Source organism: Mucor velutinosus (assembly GCF_035048745.1).
Source record: "Mucor velutinosus strain NIH1002 chromosome Unknown tig00001564, whole genome shotgun sequence".
Lineage (NCBI taxonomy): Eukaryota > Fungi > Mucoromycota > Mucoromycetes > Mucorales > Mucoraceae > Mucor > Mucor velutinosus.
Window position 1 is genome coordinate 1,126,896 of NW_027041906.1, and position 16,373 is coordinate 1,143,268.

The 16,373-nt window shown below is 42.6% G+C and overlaps 6 protein-coding genes across 6 annotated transcripts; 5 read left to right on the forward strand and 1 right to left on the reverse strand.

Moving 5' to 3' along the window:
- Nucleotides 1-11: 11 nt before the first annotated feature.
- ATC70_010643 (uncharacterized protein) lies at nucleotides 12-3,341 on the forward strand (the record flags this gene model as incomplete). The annotated part of the gene is made up of 7 exons (XM_064829854.1): nucleotides 12-267; nucleotides 324-572; nucleotides 650-1,133; nucleotides 1,225-1,588; nucleotides 1,655-2,169; nucleotides 2,247-2,921; nucleotides 2,999-3,341. 7 exons carry the CDS (start codon nucleotides 12-14, stop codon nucleotides 3,339-3,341), a joined length of 2,886 nt encoding a protein of 961 aa, XP_064682356.1.
- Nucleotides 3,342-4,727: 1,386 nt separating this feature from the next.
- On the forward strand, nucleotides 4,728-7,823 carry ATC70_010644 (uncharacterized protein; the record flags this gene model as incomplete). The annotated part of the gene is made up of 1 exon (XM_064829855.1): nucleotides 4,728-7,823. The coding sequence occupies one exon, from the start codon at nucleotides 4,728-4,730 to the stop codon at nucleotides 7,821-7,823; it is 3,096 nt and encodes a 1,031-aa protein (XP_064682357.1).
- Nucleotides 7,824-8,338: 515 nt separating this feature from the next.
- On the forward strand, nucleotides 8,339-9,256 carry ATC70_010645 (uncharacterized protein; the record flags this gene model as incomplete). Its single annotated transcript, XM_064829856.1, has 1 exon — nucleotides 8,339-9,256. One exon carries the CDS (start codon nucleotides 8,339-8,341, stop codon nucleotides 9,254-9,256), a length of 918 nt encoding a protein of 305 aa, XP_064682358.1.
- Nucleotides 9,257-9,678: 422 nt separating this feature from the next.
- ATC70_010646 (uncharacterized protein) lies at nucleotides 9,679-11,142 on the forward strand (the record flags this gene model as incomplete). The annotated part of the gene is made up of 1 exon (XM_064829857.1): nucleotides 9,679-11,142. One exon carries the CDS (start codon nucleotides 9,679-9,681, stop codon nucleotides 11,140-11,142), a length of 1,464 nt encoding a protein of 487 aa, XP_064682359.1.
- Nucleotides 11,143-11,467: 325 nt separating this feature from the next.
- On the forward strand, nucleotides 11,468-12,736 carry ATC70_010647 (uncharacterized protein; the record flags this gene model as incomplete). Its single annotated transcript, XM_064829858.1, has 2 exons — nucleotides 11,468-11,480; nucleotides 11,541-12,736. 2 exons carry the CDS (start codon nucleotides 11,468-11,470, stop codon nucleotides 12,734-12,736), a joined length of 1,209 nt encoding a protein of 402 aa, XP_064682360.1.
- A 620-nt stretch (nucleotides 12,737-13,356) lies between these two features.
- TVP18_3 (Golgi apparatus membrane protein tvp18) lies at nucleotides 13,357-15,098 on the reverse strand (the record flags this gene model as incomplete). The annotated part of the gene is made up of 2 exons (XM_064829859.1): nucleotides 13,357-14,036; nucleotides 14,093-15,098. The coding sequence occupies 2 exons, from the start codon at nucleotides 15,096-15,098 to the stop codon at nucleotides 13,357-13,359; spliced, it is 1,686 nt and encodes a 561-aa protein (XP_064682361.1).
- Between the last annotated feature and the right edge of the window lie 1,275 nt (nucleotides 15,099-16,373).

Below are 16,373 nucleotides of genomic sequence, written 5' to 3' on the forward strand. Positions count from 1 at the left end.
ATCCTCTCAAAATGCCTGCACGACGAGTTTCAGGAAACTGCGAAAAGTGCCACATGCCTTACAATTCTGCTAGAGCATTGAGGACCCACTATGCAAACTCGACTTTTTGCGAGCCCAAGAAAGCAAGAACAGAAGACACTCCCTTATCGAATAGTCAAGAACGATCCCAGGCAAGCATGCATTCACAAGACGATACTCCAACGGCTACCGCAAGTAATCAAGGAAATCAGTCATTACAGCAGCATGCTGCAGAGCAAAGAATAGAACGTGAGTTGTGTGAACTATAAGCAATGCATGACGTACCGTTCTAACTCCCATCTAAGTGCCATCAATTGAGTCCTTTTCATACTACAGTAGCTTCACTCTTGAACAAAAGGAAGGCCTTCGACATGTATATGATCTTGACACCCTCTCTTACGCCACTGATTTTAATGAAAGTGAATTGCTTTCATTGAAGCTCCGTGACATATTCGACAAGTATCCAGCATCGAGAGAAATGAGTCGTGAAAGTATATACTTTACAAATACAATCATTAAGAATATAGCAGAGGCAGGAGGTGGCACTGAAAGAGGTAAGCATATGAATACCACTATGCATTGTATCTTCAAACGCACTCACCATATTGACATCTCCCTTTAATGCACAAAGGCATTGTGTTTCCAAAGCTGATTCAGTTCGATACTCTAGAGGCGCGCATGAGAAAGAAGACTGGCGTACAAGCATTCATCTACAAGGTCTGTCCTCAAGGCTGCAAAGTTTATCCCAAGAACGATACATCAGTCCAAGGAGTGTGCAATCACTGTGGAACTCCCAAAAGCGAAGCACAAAATATGAAGGTCTTGAGCATCGGTGATCAGCTAGCAAGAGTCTTGAGTGACAAGTCCAAACGAGATGAGCTCATGTCGTATCGACGTAACTACCAACATGATCCACATTTTTACCGAGACTACTTTGACGGTCAAGAGTACATTAACTTTCAACAAAGACGGAAAAGACATGGCACCAACGTAGATGAGGAACCTATTCTGCTTGCCTTGTATGTCGACGGCTTCAAACCCCAAAGCAACTCTTTTGCTGGCGATACCTTAACGCTATTCCACGTTGTAATTTTGTCAGCCCCTCCACACCTCAGGTGAGTTATCTCTATTTGTATGGGTATAATATCCAATTAGTACCGGATTCTAACCACCAACGATATTGCATTTATGTCTACCAACCCACAGATACTTGGATGACTGGACCGTTCAGACAATGATTGCACCCGGCAAGAAGGCTCCAGTGGATCTTGAAAGCTACTTGGCTATTTTTGTGGACGAAATTCGTGATCTTAGTGAACATGGCATGCTGGTTCGAGTGAATGGTGGTGAAGTTGCCCGAGTAAGCGTTCATTTGGCAATGGCGACAGGCGATCTTGTAGAAGTATCACATTTGATGTTGCATGGAGGAGTCTCCAGTCAGTTTGGCTGTATGAAGTGCCTCATAGACACACAAGGAGGCCAATGCTTTACTCGCACAATCAGAAATTTCCAATACAGAACTCTCGAACAACTGAAAGCACCACTGCCTGTTGGCGTAAAACATGTGTTTGTAAGTGAAGCGATTTCATTAAACAATCATGTATAGTTCTTGTACCAACCATCATCTCTTCTATAGAACATCAAAGGACCATCCATATTTACCACTCTCAAGTCTTTTCCTGCCAACCCATCGTTCTACGGTCTCGACACACTTCACCTACTGAGCATTGGATTAGCTAAGCATTTGTACGAGCTCTTGTCTTCTCCATTGCATCCATCCAAGTTTGATAACCGATACAAGCCCTCTATCGAAGAACTGAAAGAAGCAAAGCTTGATAAAGCAAGTGCCTGGCCTTACACCTTTGATTTAGATCCCAAAGTTCTGGCAAAGATCGGTCAGTATGTGGCTCAGTCAAAGAAGACCATTCCAACTACCTTCAATGCACCATTCAACGACATTTTTGCACCAGGAGGAGTTACCAACTACCGAGCAGTTGACTATGAAGAGTTCATGATTTTCATTGTTCCAGCCCTGATAGCACCACACTATCCTGACTCAATCAGAAAACCTCTTCTGGGTATCGTTAAAGTGGCAGCTTTGGTATTGCAGAAGAATGAATTGCATGCTTCAGACTTACAATTCATAGAAGCGTAAGTATTGGCATCTTGAATAACAAAACCCGTTTTATCCACAGACTAAAAACTTACTTCTTTCTATCTCTGCACAGTAAGGTTAACGATTGGCACAAACTGCTGATCACTGAAATCAAAACCAAACGCCTTCCTATCAAGACCTTTCGACCAAACGCCCATTATTTAGGACACTTGACTTACATGATCAAAGCGCAAGGTTTACCGGCTTCGACTTCCAGTCGATCTATCGAAAGATCCATCGGCAGGTACAAACGCTTGATAAGTGCTCGCACAAATGTTGGTATAAATGCCGGAAACATCATTGATCGTTTGGCAATTATGCGAGCCATCAAGGCATCTACAACTGGTGATGGTACAGGCGATGGTGAAGACAAACTGAATGATCTGGATGCTCGAATCAATCTCTTAGTGCCTCGACGATACGATCCAACTACCTTCGTAAATCTAAAGAATGACAATGGCAACGGAAGTCAGCTCTGGTATCCAGTCATCCACACAACGGTTTCAAGTATCCCAACCTCCATCAACGTCAACACACCTCTTTTTGTCAAGGCTATACAGTCCTACTACGACCGGCAATACTCAACTAATGTTCTGCAGAATGTCCATATCAATGATCAACTGGATATTGTCGTCTCTGGAAGTGCCTGGGCTTACAACTGCACTTATCGTTCAGAATACTATCGCGATCTCACCGGTGCTAATTCTAGAGGAAGCCACTACATCATGGTATGGGCAGAACACTTGAGGTATGCCAATTCACAGGTTCATTATTGCCTTTATCGTTACTCATCAAAACCCACATTGACGTCTGAATTTCCTACAGTAACTCTCGTCGCAAGGTCAAAGCTTTCTATGTAGGGGCTGTTATTTTCATGTTCAAGCTCGAAATTGAGGGGATTGGCGATGAGTTGTTCTTGCTTATTCGATTAGGAAAGACTCATGCTGTTGACGACAAAGACAAGACGATGCCCATAGTGGAGCTGGATGATGACCAGGATTCATCCGCATATCTGGTGTGCACATTTGAGCAGGTCATTTGCCAAGTTGGTCTGATGCGTTTTAGCGAGAATGACAAGAGATATAAAGTGATAACGAAGGAAAAGGTTTTCCGGGCCTCGATAGAGACTTATAAACCTGGAAAAAACTCATTTGTGCTACCTCAATAATAAAGATAAATATAGATTTTATCATCGTATTATTACCCCCAACAAGTTAACAGACATTCAGCTTCATGATGTCGTTCTCCTCTTCTTCGCTTCTTCCCTTTTAGCTTCTGACATCAAAGACATCCCATTCATCTCACTACACAACGCTCAGTTCCTTTAGTATGTGCCGAAAAGCACCATTAATTGCGGAGTAGGTGCCCCAACCTTAACTTGAGTAAAACACTAGTGCGAATAGCACTGTTACCAGACAATGGCATCTTAAAATTGTATGAAATTCCTATTTTTCCTTCATTCAATTGCCAATGCTTTTATGTCTCACCCTTGCTATTAAAACCTAAGCGTGTATACAAAACAGATTCCGACAAATGTCTTCTTTTTTGCCGTCTCCCTCACCTTCCATTCTTTATTGAATTCTTCCTTCTGTTTTCCCCTCGTCCTACTATTACTTAAGGCTTTGAACACTGATTTTTTGCAAATATCAACGAAACACAAGGGCCACGATGGTTAAAATTCCGCCCACAACAATCTTTTTGCTCTTGTAAACCGGAAAGGTTCTATTGAGCTGTTTCTCCCGTATCTCTAAGATGATTTTTACCACTTTTAGCATCAAATAGGTGTTTCCTACTGCTTTTAGCGCTGAATACGCTGCTAGCTCCTACTTTGAAGCGGTATTTTAAATACAAAAGACTTTCAAGATCCAACGCAAATATGATTCTGATAAATTTCAGTTTTCCCCTTTCCTTCATGGTTTATACGGTATTCTTCAATGAATGTTTACTTGATCTCTCTTAGTTTTGATAGAATAGTGATAGATCTGCCGTTCAATTGTACACATAGGAAGGTATTACGAAAAAACCGAGAAAAACTTTAGATATTGATATTGTGCTTAATTTCCTGCCTAAACATGCAGAACAAAAAAGCTATATAAGAACTAGACACCTTGATAAACACAAAAAAAACTATCCTGAACACCGCATGTGCAACAATCAATTTTCAACTGCGAGATAAAGTGTTTAGAGGCCATTCTCTTTAGATTTGTTCCGGAAACGTATATAACAAACTAGATGTATAAGAAGAGGAAACATTGGGCAATCGTATTATTATTCTTGAGCACCCGATGACCCTTTGGGAATTCATAAATTGACATTTACTCGAAAAATATGCCTAATTTGCTTCTTTTTACATATGTTTATAGATAGATTTTGAAACCTTCGTTAGGCTATAACAAACTATACGTGCTGCAATCTTTATTTCAAAGTTTTATATACTCAAAAAAATGTGTTTTTGTGTAATATATTTTGTCCTTACTTCCTCAAATGGTTAAGCATTTGATGTACCTCCATTTTTTGTGATACCACTGATAATTCTTTATTGAAAAAAAATCCAATGCACCTTCAAAACCCCAATTTTGGTGCAAATGATCTAAGTCTTGGTGCTTTTGCTCTAAACTTGGTGTATTTGCACCAAGGTTTTCGCCGTAGTGATTGTGTATACTTACCTCCACCCTTATCATCTGATAAGGTGCTCTCGGCCCTTAGTTCATTACCTATGACTAGGGATACTATTCTATGTGGCGATTTCAATGCTCGGTTGGGTTCTCTCACTGGTGATGCTATCTCTAATGCTCGTGGTAATGCTCTCAAACCTTGGTTTGATGAACACTGCTTGTCTGTACTCAATGCGTCTTTGGCTTTTGGTGTTACAACGTACTCTTCTTTTCGGCAGCAACAAGAATTGAGTAGTATCATTGATTTGTTTTTGACAAATATTGGTGATGTTGCTTTGGTGAATCCTCAACTGGTGGTTGAGTCTGATCTGTCTCTTGGTTCTGACCATCGATTGATGTCACTTACTTTCGGGTATGTGCCACCTCTCGATGACACTGTGGCTCCTGGTGATTCTGTTCTGGCTCCTCGGCGTCAATGGAAGCTCTCGAAATTGACGAAAGAGAAGCCTTTGGGCTTACTCCGTGAATCCTTTCGATCTTCTGTTGCTCCTCTGGTTGGTACTCTTTCTGGTTTGGTGTCTGCTCCTCCTGGTGTTCGTCCGGATATTGATGCACTCAACGATTCTTTGAATCAATGTTTGTATGAATCTCTGGATAGTTCCATTGGTGTGAAATCTGGTCGTCCTGGCCATTGGAAGAAGTACTGGACGCAAGAAATTCAGGATGCTGCTACTGCACGTGATCACTCTTATAGTCAATGGAGGCATGCCTTTGGTATTGTCAAAGTTGAAAAATGGTCCTTATACAAAATTGCGCATCGCAAGTTTCGCTCCCTGGTGCAAGCTGCAAAGCGAAGGTCCTGGAAACAGTTCTGTGGTATTCTAGAAAAGGATTTCTCAAAAGCTACTGCTGCTATCAAGCGCATCACGCGTAACAAAGAGTCTTCTGCTACCTACAGTCATCCCGACGGTCCTGCTGCTTCTGTCACTGCTATGGGTTCTCATCTCGCTTCGGTGTATGATGGCTCTCTGCTTGCCACTGCTACTCGTCCTGCTGCTCCCCCCACTTTTGACTCTGTTCTGCCTTTTTGTGTGCCTGTGGATTTGTCACTGTTCGATGTTGATACTCTTGTATCTCACATTCAGCGGCTCCCAACACATAAAGCTCCTGGTCCAGATCATATTAAAGCTGAGATGCTCAAGTCCTTGGTCTCTGAGATTGCTCCGGTGTTGTCTCTGTTGTTCACTCTGTGTTACCAATGGTCGTATACTCCTGCTCTCTGGCGTCATGCCCAAGTCTTCCCCATCTTCAAGAAAGGTGATGCTTCTGATCCCGCCAACTATAGGCCTATTTCTCTGACTTCTGTTGTGCGCAAACTGTTTGAGTTCTCTCTCATGCCTGAGCTGGATGCCCATTCTCCTGCCCTTGACATTGCCCAAGGTGGTTTCCGCCCTCAACGTAGTCCTCTGGATCAAGCCCTCTGCTTGCATGACTTGATGCATGATTACTTTGTTGCGCACCGTCGTCGTCCTGTTGTCGCTTTCTTGGATATCAAGTCAGCATATGACACAGTCGATCGTCGTGTTATCTGGTCTGCTTTGGCTGGTTCTAGTCTTCCTCGTGCTGTTCTGGGTCTGTTGATCAACATGTTTGATGATGTGTCTGTCTCTGTCTTGATTGCTAATCACAACTCGACTGCCTTCTCTCCTGTCACTGGTGTTCTGCAAGGCTCAGTGCTCAGTCCTCACTTGTACTCGTTGTATATCAATTCTTTACCGAGTCTTTTGCGTTCTGGTGTTACTGGTGCTACTATGCTGCCTGTGCCTGGTGCTGATGCTCCTATTGCTATCAATAGTCTCCTGTTCGCTGACGATGTGGCTGTCTTTGGTTCAAAGTCTTTGGTTCAACGTATGTTGGATCTTGCTGCTGGTCATTCTGTCTCTCTTGGATATAGGTGGAAGCCTTCCAAATGTGCTGTGCTTGGTACTGCTGCTGCTCTTGCTGGCTCTCCTCTGGTACTATACGATGAAGCTCTGCCTGTCGTTGACGAATTTACATACCTTGGTATGCCATTCCGATACAAAGGCCTGCATGCTCCTGGTATTCTGTCTCTGCGTTCTGCTGGTGCTGTCAAGACCATGGCTCTGTTAAACTCTGTTGGTGTCAACCGCAATGGTTTCTCTTTGCTGCTCTCCTCTCGCTTGTACAGGACATTTATTCGTCCTAAGCTTGAATACGGTCTGGCCATCTCGCATCTCTCTGCTCGTGATTTCACTGCTCTGGATACTCTGCAAAACCGACTTGTTGGCATGTTTGTGGGTAGTACTTGGGTCAATGTCGCCAAGCACATTACCTGTCTCCCCAGTATCAAACATCGCTACAATGTCCTGGCTACCCGTTTTGCTCTGCGTGCTGATACTCTGCCTGACGATTGTCTGCTGGTTCTACTTCGTGCCCATTTGCACTATACAAGGTTGGTTCGTTTTATATGTGAAAACCCTCTGTATCAGTCGCTACCTGACCCTGTTCCTTCTTCTGCTGGCTTGCGCACTACCTTTGCTGCCTATTGGCAAGATCAGGTTGATCTCCAGCTCTCTGCTGCTGCTGTCACTGGTCGTCATACTTTGCTTCGTGCTTGTCGTCCTGATACCACAAGGCCTGATCCCATACTCTATCTGCCTCTTGGTCGTATTGCCTGTAGTCGTTTGGTCCGCTGGCGTCTTGGCCGCTTTACTAACATGCGTGAGGAGTGTCCCTGTATGTCACCTGCAGGTGTCTACATCTCTCGTGATCACTTTATGTACTGTCGTGCTCTTGATCCTGCCTTGATCGATGCCTTGCCGCCTGCTCCACCTGGTGTGCACCGTATTGACCATGCTCTTAATTGCTTGCCCACTAATGCCTCTGCCGGTCCTCCTGATTTCTGGCCTGCTCTACTGAACCTCCTGTATGCTATCGATTGCCTTGTGCATCCTCTGGCTGTCATTGCTCCGGATCCAGATCCAGCGTCTCTTTGGTACTCCAGTACTGGTTGATCTGACAGGGATGAACATGTTCCATTGTTGTTTTCTACGTGCGGCTCCTCGGTGGTAAGTCATTATCAAAGTTCCCATCCGTTGGTTGTCCCTCGAGATCCTCAATGTGAGCACCACTAGTCTCCATGTCCTGTACTCTTGTCACTGCATTTTTTGTCCCTTTGAAAGTGCTCTGGAGGGGTTTTTTTAGTTACTTGCTCTATATTTGTTCTTGAAGTTAGGCTATGCTCACATCGAGTGCCCATTAAATTTCTTATAAATAAAAACAATCTTTAAACTGAGCTAGCTAGGCAACCCTGACACGTTTTTCATCACTTTTTGACACCTTCTCCGTAAAAAGTCTCCTTAGAATCACGAAAAACGCTATTTTCCCAACAATCAGCAACTCAATCAACTCCAAAACTATACCAGTATACTTGCCTTTAGTCTCTGTCTATTGTGTTATAGTTTCAAGTTTATTGAACATCTCCTTCATATTTTTTTGGATCAACAATTTCTAAAAAATAATCAGCAATATGCCCGAGTTTCAGCACCCAACTGATATGAATCAGGTTACTGTTATCATGCAACAGTTACAACAACAACTTGCCTCACTCTCTGAACGTGTTAATCAACATGATGGTATTTTGGCTCGTCTCGATGCTTTGGAAAAGGAAAACCAAGCCTTGAAAAAAATTTTACACGACAAGGATCTGGTCATTGAAAAATTGCAAGCCACGTCACAGGATTCTGTTACAAGCACCCCCATCAAGGGGGCATCTGGATCCACCACCTCTGCTACTGCCACCACTGATTCTGGTACTATTAGCTATTCTGCTATAGCTAAGAAGGCTGCGCATCGCCCTGATCCAACTAAAGCTACTAAGAGAAAGTTGGCTGCCGGTCGTCTCTTCAAAACGTCTGCTACTAAGGGTCCCCAAGGATATCAATATGTATATATTGGTAGATCTGGAAAGATCTTACGCTCTGAAATTCGACGCACTCTCAAGGCCATTGGGGTGGATACTTCTCGTATCCTCGACATCAACTTCCCTGCCTCCGAAGCTATTGGTATTCTCTTGCATACCCAATATGTTGCTGAATTCTTGGCTCTGCTCCGTGCAAGTGAATCGGAAATATTGGAGGATTTTGACCCGTTGAATCCTGCTAATATTGCCGACCCACAATACGATGCCTACTCTGAACACGATCGAATGGATCTCATTGCTGAGATGGTCAATGCTCGCAGCGTAGATGCTCTGTCCCATATCCGCCCACTTAATGTGAGTAGTGTTGGCCGTTGGTTCCTGGATCTTGGATGGATAGGTCAAGCCGAACTGGACGAGGCTGTTGCTGGTGCTATGGACCGACTAAAGGAAAAGGACCCTAAAAAGGCTGCTTTCTTGTTCAAGCGTCGCCGTGATACTTCTACTGATTCTGAAATGGAGATCTAATGTCTCTTAACAATGAATCATGGTCTGGTAATTTGAATAATGTGTCTGTCCCCCCGGTTTTTGTCTCTCTCTCTCTTTGGAATGCGAATGGTCTTCGTCAAACAACAGTTCATGATGTTATTTCTCATATTGTTGATACTCATGTTCTGTTTGTCACTGAAACTTGGCTCACTTCTGGTTCCTATCCGATTGACTGGTCTCAATACCACTTGTATGGTTCAAAAGTACCTGGTGCTTTCAACCGTGGTTCTGGTGGTATCACTGCTTTTGTCTCTCCTTCTTGCCCCTTTACGGTCTTCCAACTCCCTTCATACAATCCGCACACTCTGTCTCTCAAGGTTGGCACCCTAACGGTTCATTGTGTTTACTTTCCTCCACCCTTATCCTCTGATAAGGTGCTCTCGGCCCTCAGCTCATTACCTATGACTAGGGATACTATTCTCTGCGGTGATTTCAATGCTCGGTTGGGTCCTCTGACTGGTGATGCTATCTCCAATGCTCGTAGTAATGCTCTCAAACCTTGGTTTGACGAACATTGCTTATCTGTGCTTAATGCGTCTTTGGCTTTTGGTGTCAAGACTTATTCTTCTTTTCGGCAGCAGCAAGAATTGAGTAGTATTATCGATTTGTTTCTGACAAATATTGGTGATGTTGCTTTGGTGAACCCTCAACTGGTGGTTGAGTCTGATCTGTCTCTTGGTTCTGACCATCGATTGATGTCACTTACTTTCGGGTATGTGCCACCTCTCGATGACACTGTGGCTCCTGGTGATTCTGTTCTGGCTCCTAGGCGGCAATGGAAGCTCTCGAAATTGACGAAAGAGAGGCCTTTGGGCCTACTCCGTGAATCCTTTCGATCTTCTGTTGCTCCTCTGGTTGTTACTCTCTCTGGTTTGGTGTCTGCTCCTCCTGGTACTCGTCCCGACATTGATGCACTCAACGGTTCTTTGAACCAATGTTTGTATGAATGTTTGGATAGCTCAATAGGTGTGAAGTCTGGCCGTCCTGGCCATTGGAAGAAATACTGGACGCAAGAGATCCAAGACGCTGCTACTGAACGGGATCGTCTCTACGGTCGATGGCGGTATGCCCTTGGGTATACTAAGATTGATTGTTGGGTCTTATACAAGCAAGCTCATCGCCGTTTTCGCTCTCTGGTACAGTCTGCTAAGCGCAAGTCCTGGCATAAGTTCTGTGGTGCTCTGGAAAGAGACTTCTCAAAAGCTACTGCTGCTATAAAACGCATCAAGCGCAATAAAGAGTCTTCACCTACGTACAGTCACCCAGATGGTCCTGCTGCTTCTGTTGCTACTATGGGCTCTCATTTGGCTACGGTCTACGAAGGTGCTCTGTTAAATACTGCTTCTCGTCCTGCTCCTGTCACCCCTATGGTCTCTGACTTGCCTTTCTGTCTCCCTGCGGACATGTCTCTGTTTGATACTGATACCTTGGTACTGTGTATTAAACGTCTGCCGACTCACAAAGCTCCTGGTCCTGACCATATCAAGGCTGAGATGTTAAAAGCTCTGACCTCAGAAATTGCCCCAGTGCTCTCTCTGCTGTTTCACCTCTGCTATCAATGGTCTTATACTCCTGGTTTATGGCGCCAAGCCCAGGTGTTTCCGATTTTCAAGAAGGGTGATGCTTCCGATCCTGGTAATTATCGACCAATTTCGCTCACTTCGGTGGTGCGTAAGTTGTTTGAGTTCTGTCTCATGCCGGCTCTGGATGAACACTCCCCTGCTCTGGATATTGCTCAAGGTGGCTTCCGTCCTAAACGTAGTCCTCTGGATCAAGCCCTCTGCTTGCATGACTTGATGCATGATTACTTTCTGACTCACCGTCGCTATCCTGTGGTTGATGAATTCGTAATAATAAGTCGATGATAATAATCAGTTGTCAACTGTATCTAAAACGAAAGCAAAGAGCTTCTTTATTACAGGGCATCTAGCTTGCTTAAATATGGTAGATCCCTGGTCAATGACTACTACGTTGAGATGGTATATAAATAGCAGGCCACTGGGGCCTTATGGATTGTTGGTATAGCTTGTTGAGAGGCCACCTAAGTCGATATGTTTCATGTAGTGTAGGTGGATCTCGATATCTTGAAATTGGGGAGATTGAATGTATTGTAGTTCCTGAGGCACCTGTGCACACACAATTGACTGGACTTGTAAACATAGATGTGATGTGATACGATAAACATCATCTATGCTGCTACACTGTAAAAGGTGGCTTGAGGAGAAAGTGAATGTAGCCTAAGATGCATGCTTGTATGCAACAGTGGTGGCTTTCTTGGATATCAAGTCTGCTTATGATACTGTCGATCGTAGGGTTATATGGCAAGCCCTGTCTGGTTCTACACTTCCTCGTCCTGTTCTGGGTCTTTTGATGAACATGTTTGACGATGTCTCAGTCTCAGTCTTGATTGCTAATCATACCTCTGCTGCTTTCTCTCCTGTTACTGGTGTACTTCAAGGCTCAGTACTCAGTCCTCATTTGTATTCGTTGTATATCAATTCCTTACCGAATCTTTTGCGTTCTGTTGATACTGGTGCTACGATGGTCAGTCCTCCTGGTGCTAGTCGTCCTATTGCCATCAATAGCTTGCTCTTTGCCGATGATGTTGCTATCTTTGGGTCTTTGTCTGGTGTCCAGTCTATGTTGGATCTTGCTGCTGAACACTCTGTCTGTCTTGGTTATAGGTGGAAGCCACCTAAATGTGCTGTGCTCGGTTCTCCTGCTGCCCTCTCTGATGCTCGTCTTACTCTCTACAATGAGCCGCTGCCGGTGGTAGATGAGTTTGTGTACCTTGGTATGCCATTTCGATATAAAGGGCTACATGCTCCTAGTATCTTGTCTCTGCGGTCCGCTGGTGCTGTCAAGGTTATGGCTTTGCTGAACTCTGTTGGTGTCAACCGTAATGGTTTCTCTCTGCTGCTCTGTTCTCGTCTGTACAAGGCTTTCGTTAGACCCAAGATTGAGTATGGCCTCGCTATATCTCATCTTGACTATCGTACCTTTGAGGCTCTTGACAAGCTCCAAAACCGGCTGGTTGGTATGTTCGTGGGTGGTTCCTGGTTCAACGTTGCTAAGCACATTACCTGTCTCCCTTCAATGAAACATCGGTATAATGTCTTGGCAACTAGGTATGCTCTTCGTTCTGCTACTCTACCTGAGGATAGTCTTGTGGTGGTTCTTCGTGGTGCTCTGTCGTACACTCGACTGGATCGGTACATCTGTGAAAACAGTTTGTATAGATCTCTGCCTGACCCTGTCCCTTCATTTGCTGGTCTCAAGGCTCACTTCTCTGACTTCTGGCAAGATCAGGTGGATCAACAACTGGCTGCTGCTGCTGCTACTGGTAAACATGTCCTGCTTCGTGCGTGCCGTCCTTCTGTGTCTCGCCCTGATCCCATACTGTATTTACCTATTGGTCAATCTTGTTATATCAAATGTCATAGCAAGGTCTCACACTGAAGGTTTTAGGCTATTCTTAGGTCCTTTGGGTAAATCATGCTAATCATGATTTACAAATCAATTGTTGGGTAGATAGTAAACCTATTTGTATTATAGTTCATCATCATGCTGTAAACCCTAGCATAATGAAAAGTATATAAATGCATCCTTGGGATGCATTCTCAATAAAAGTGTAATTCTTTGGCAGATTCAATTTTACATTGTATTTTGACATAACAAGATCAACTAATGTCTAATCATGCTAAAAGACAACTCCAGCAAGCTAATCATGATTTAGCTTTTGCCTGGATGAATAATTAGACTCTCATCCAAAGTACCCTGATCTATCCTTTCTATAAGGATTGCAGTGAAATCGGGTTTAATGGATTTCACAAAAAAAAAATAAAGCAATACAGTAGTCGCTCTATATAAGGCCGTCCTATATAAGGCTATGCGGGGAATAAGGCTGAAATTTTTCAGGTTTTTTTTTTTACCAGCTATTTAGCCTTAATAGCCTAATTTTATATAAGGCTACAGATTCTAAAAATTTTAGCCTTATTTCATAGTGGTGATCGCTGAGATTGAATTTAAGGCCAATCAGATAATAAAAAATATATAGCTTTTATTGAAAAATAACACATTTAAACAAAATAATCACGTAAATCTGTTTGATTTTTCTCTGCTACTTCCTCCGATCTGATATCGTTCAGATTCCTACGGATAGTTTTCAGCATAGACTTTTCTTTTTCATCCATTGGGATGGTATGGTACAAGATAGTTTCATACGCATGCTTCAACTTCTCTCTTATCTCCTTCGTATCAACATCGTAAATCTCTACTGGTTCTTCCTCTACCTCAAGCTCTTGTGATCCATGGGTAACATCATCGCCATCCTCAAATTCAACAATCACGGGATTAAAAACGATTGCATCAGACTCATCTGCATTTAGATCCAAGTCGTTTACTTCAGTTACCAATTGAACCCCATCATTACTTCTGTTTCCAGGAAGTTCAGGGATGATTTCGTTCAACTGGCTGACTAGATCATCGTCTAAAGGTAGCTCGAAAGATGGGAGTACATCCTCCGAGTCGACTCTCTGTCTCTGAGCAAACTTAAAATCAAGGATCTTCGTATGATCCCAGCAATTTTGGATTGTTTGAGGCTTAACTTTGATCCAAGAATCAGCAAGAAAATACAGAGCATCCACCTCATCCATTCTGTATTCCTCGGTAAGATCAAGGCTTACCCCAGCAAGATACTTGTTCACTGCCCTGTAGTATTGGTGCCAACGAAACTGAGCCTTGAAGTTCGCAATGATTCCTATCGAGTGTGTGATTAGAGATGAGTACGTATATCAATGAAATTTGTTGATTTACCGGCATCCAAAGGCTGCAACTTGCTTGTTGTGTTTGCTGGAAGGAAAATCAACTTAATATTGCTGAATTCTTCTTTCAATTTATGCACTGAAGCATTGTCAACCAAGAGAGCAACTTTTCTTCCGGCGTAAACGAAAGACGCATTCAAACGTTTTACGTACTTCCTAAAGATGTCGGTGTTCATCCATGCATTGGGAGATGAATGGTACTCCACGTAATGGGATTGCCCGATGTTGGTGGTTCTTCTGTACAAAGCAGGTTTTTTGTTTGCTGCCTTTGGTGTCTTTCGTTTCCCAATTACAATGGGGTGCCCTTTATAGGATCCATCATAGTTGGTGATTAGTCCAACTGTGAATCGGTTCTTGCTTTTCCTTGAACCACCTAAAGGTTCCTGACAAATGGTGCGAGTTGGTTGTTGCTCGTAGTATAAGCCAGTTTCATCAAAGTTGAGAATATCTTTGGGATCATATGGCTCCAACAATTCTTCAATCTTTCTGAGTTCTTCGACAATCTTAGATGATGTTAAGTCGACTGAGCTTTTTTCACCATATAAATGTCTTGACTTGACACCAATTCTCTTGAAAACATCGGTTAGCCATCCATCTGAGAAATGGATTTGCTTATTCTTTGGCAATTCATGCATGCGGTACTTTCTGTGTGCGACTACTTTTGCAAAAGCTGCAATAGTTCCACGATTGACAGGAAGAGATTTTGCATTCATGGCTTGAATGTACTCCAAAATGTCATTGTCCAATTGTGGCATCGTCAAGGCTCTGCTGCTTTTTCCCTTCAAATTTCCTCCTTCGTAAGCTTTGATCACCTTGTCCTGTGAATTCAAGACGTTCGATACAGTTTTTTGCTTGACTGAGTGATGAAGGTTGAATTCCTTTTGAGCCCATTGACCGAGTTGCATTTGCGTCAGATTAGGAAAGTGCATGTTGTGCATAATAATGCGATACTTTTGCTCGATTGTGAGGCGATCTCTTGATCTTTGATTAAGGCACATGATAGGATATTACGTTCAATAGAAGTAAAATAAACAGATAAATGAATGTTACTGGGGAGGTATCAAGTTGATTTATTTGATCAACTATTATAGTAATAGATTCTACGCGCACGACTTTTTTGACAGAAGTCACGCGCGCCAGTTAAGGCTATGCGGGCAATAAGGCTAAAAAAACCTCGCCAAAAAAGTAGCCTTATATAGAGCGACTACTGTAGTAAAATACAATAGAAATCAACTGTATTTTATTTGTGTATAAAATGAACTGAAGATCCTGGAATTGAGTAAAAAAAAAGAAGAGTATTTATACATTTGCACCTAGCTTGTAGGATTAGTGATGATAGAGAGCAATAGGTGCTGCTATTGCGATATCTGGCAAATGTTGTTGATGTTTGATTTAAAGTGGTAATCAATGCAGGAGCACTGGCCATAAGGGTCGATTTGAGTAACTTTGATAGGCTTGGGTGAGCTATCGTCATAGCATGATTTAATGTAACCTTGATGGTTTAAAGTGTGATGTTTGTTACTGAAGTATGGAATCCTTTATCTGGGATATTGTGCAACTATGGCAGCAGGGCATAGTTGTCATATTTGAATATGCTTGTTATTGATTTGATTTTATTTGGATAAAGATACCATCACTTATTACGACCATCATGGGTGTGATTGAATACACTGTGATCAGGAGTGATTCATTCACACGATGTGCGATATAAGCGTGCATCTTTACTTTAGTATTTTTAAATGGGTTTTTTGATGTACATTTGAGCGCTTTCATTAATAGATCCAAATAGCATGAATTTGAATGAGTGCTATTTGATGAACTTTGGTTTTCAATTAAGTTGCGTTTGGGTGGCTATTTCATTACAGATTTATTGATGAAGACAAGAGTTATTCTATTTATACTAAGTGTGGAATTTGAGGCTTGATAGACTAAAATTCACGGAAAAAAAAGAATAAAAAAAACAGTAATGTCAACTTGATAAAGGTATATTTTATTATCAAACTGACAGGTGTAAAGTAAACTGAAGTCTCTCTACTGGCCAGGTAGATGATCCTTCTTATATACTATAACAATGGATAAAAGTTCTATTAATTAGATTGACAAATAAGTCAACTCAGATCAACTAATGTCTAATCATGCTAAAAGACAACTCCAGCAAGCTAATCATGATTTAGCTCTGTCTGGATGAATAATTAGACTCTCATCCGAAGTACCCTGATCTATCCTTTCCATAAGGATAATTAATATCGATCTAGTAGCATGTATCCGATAGG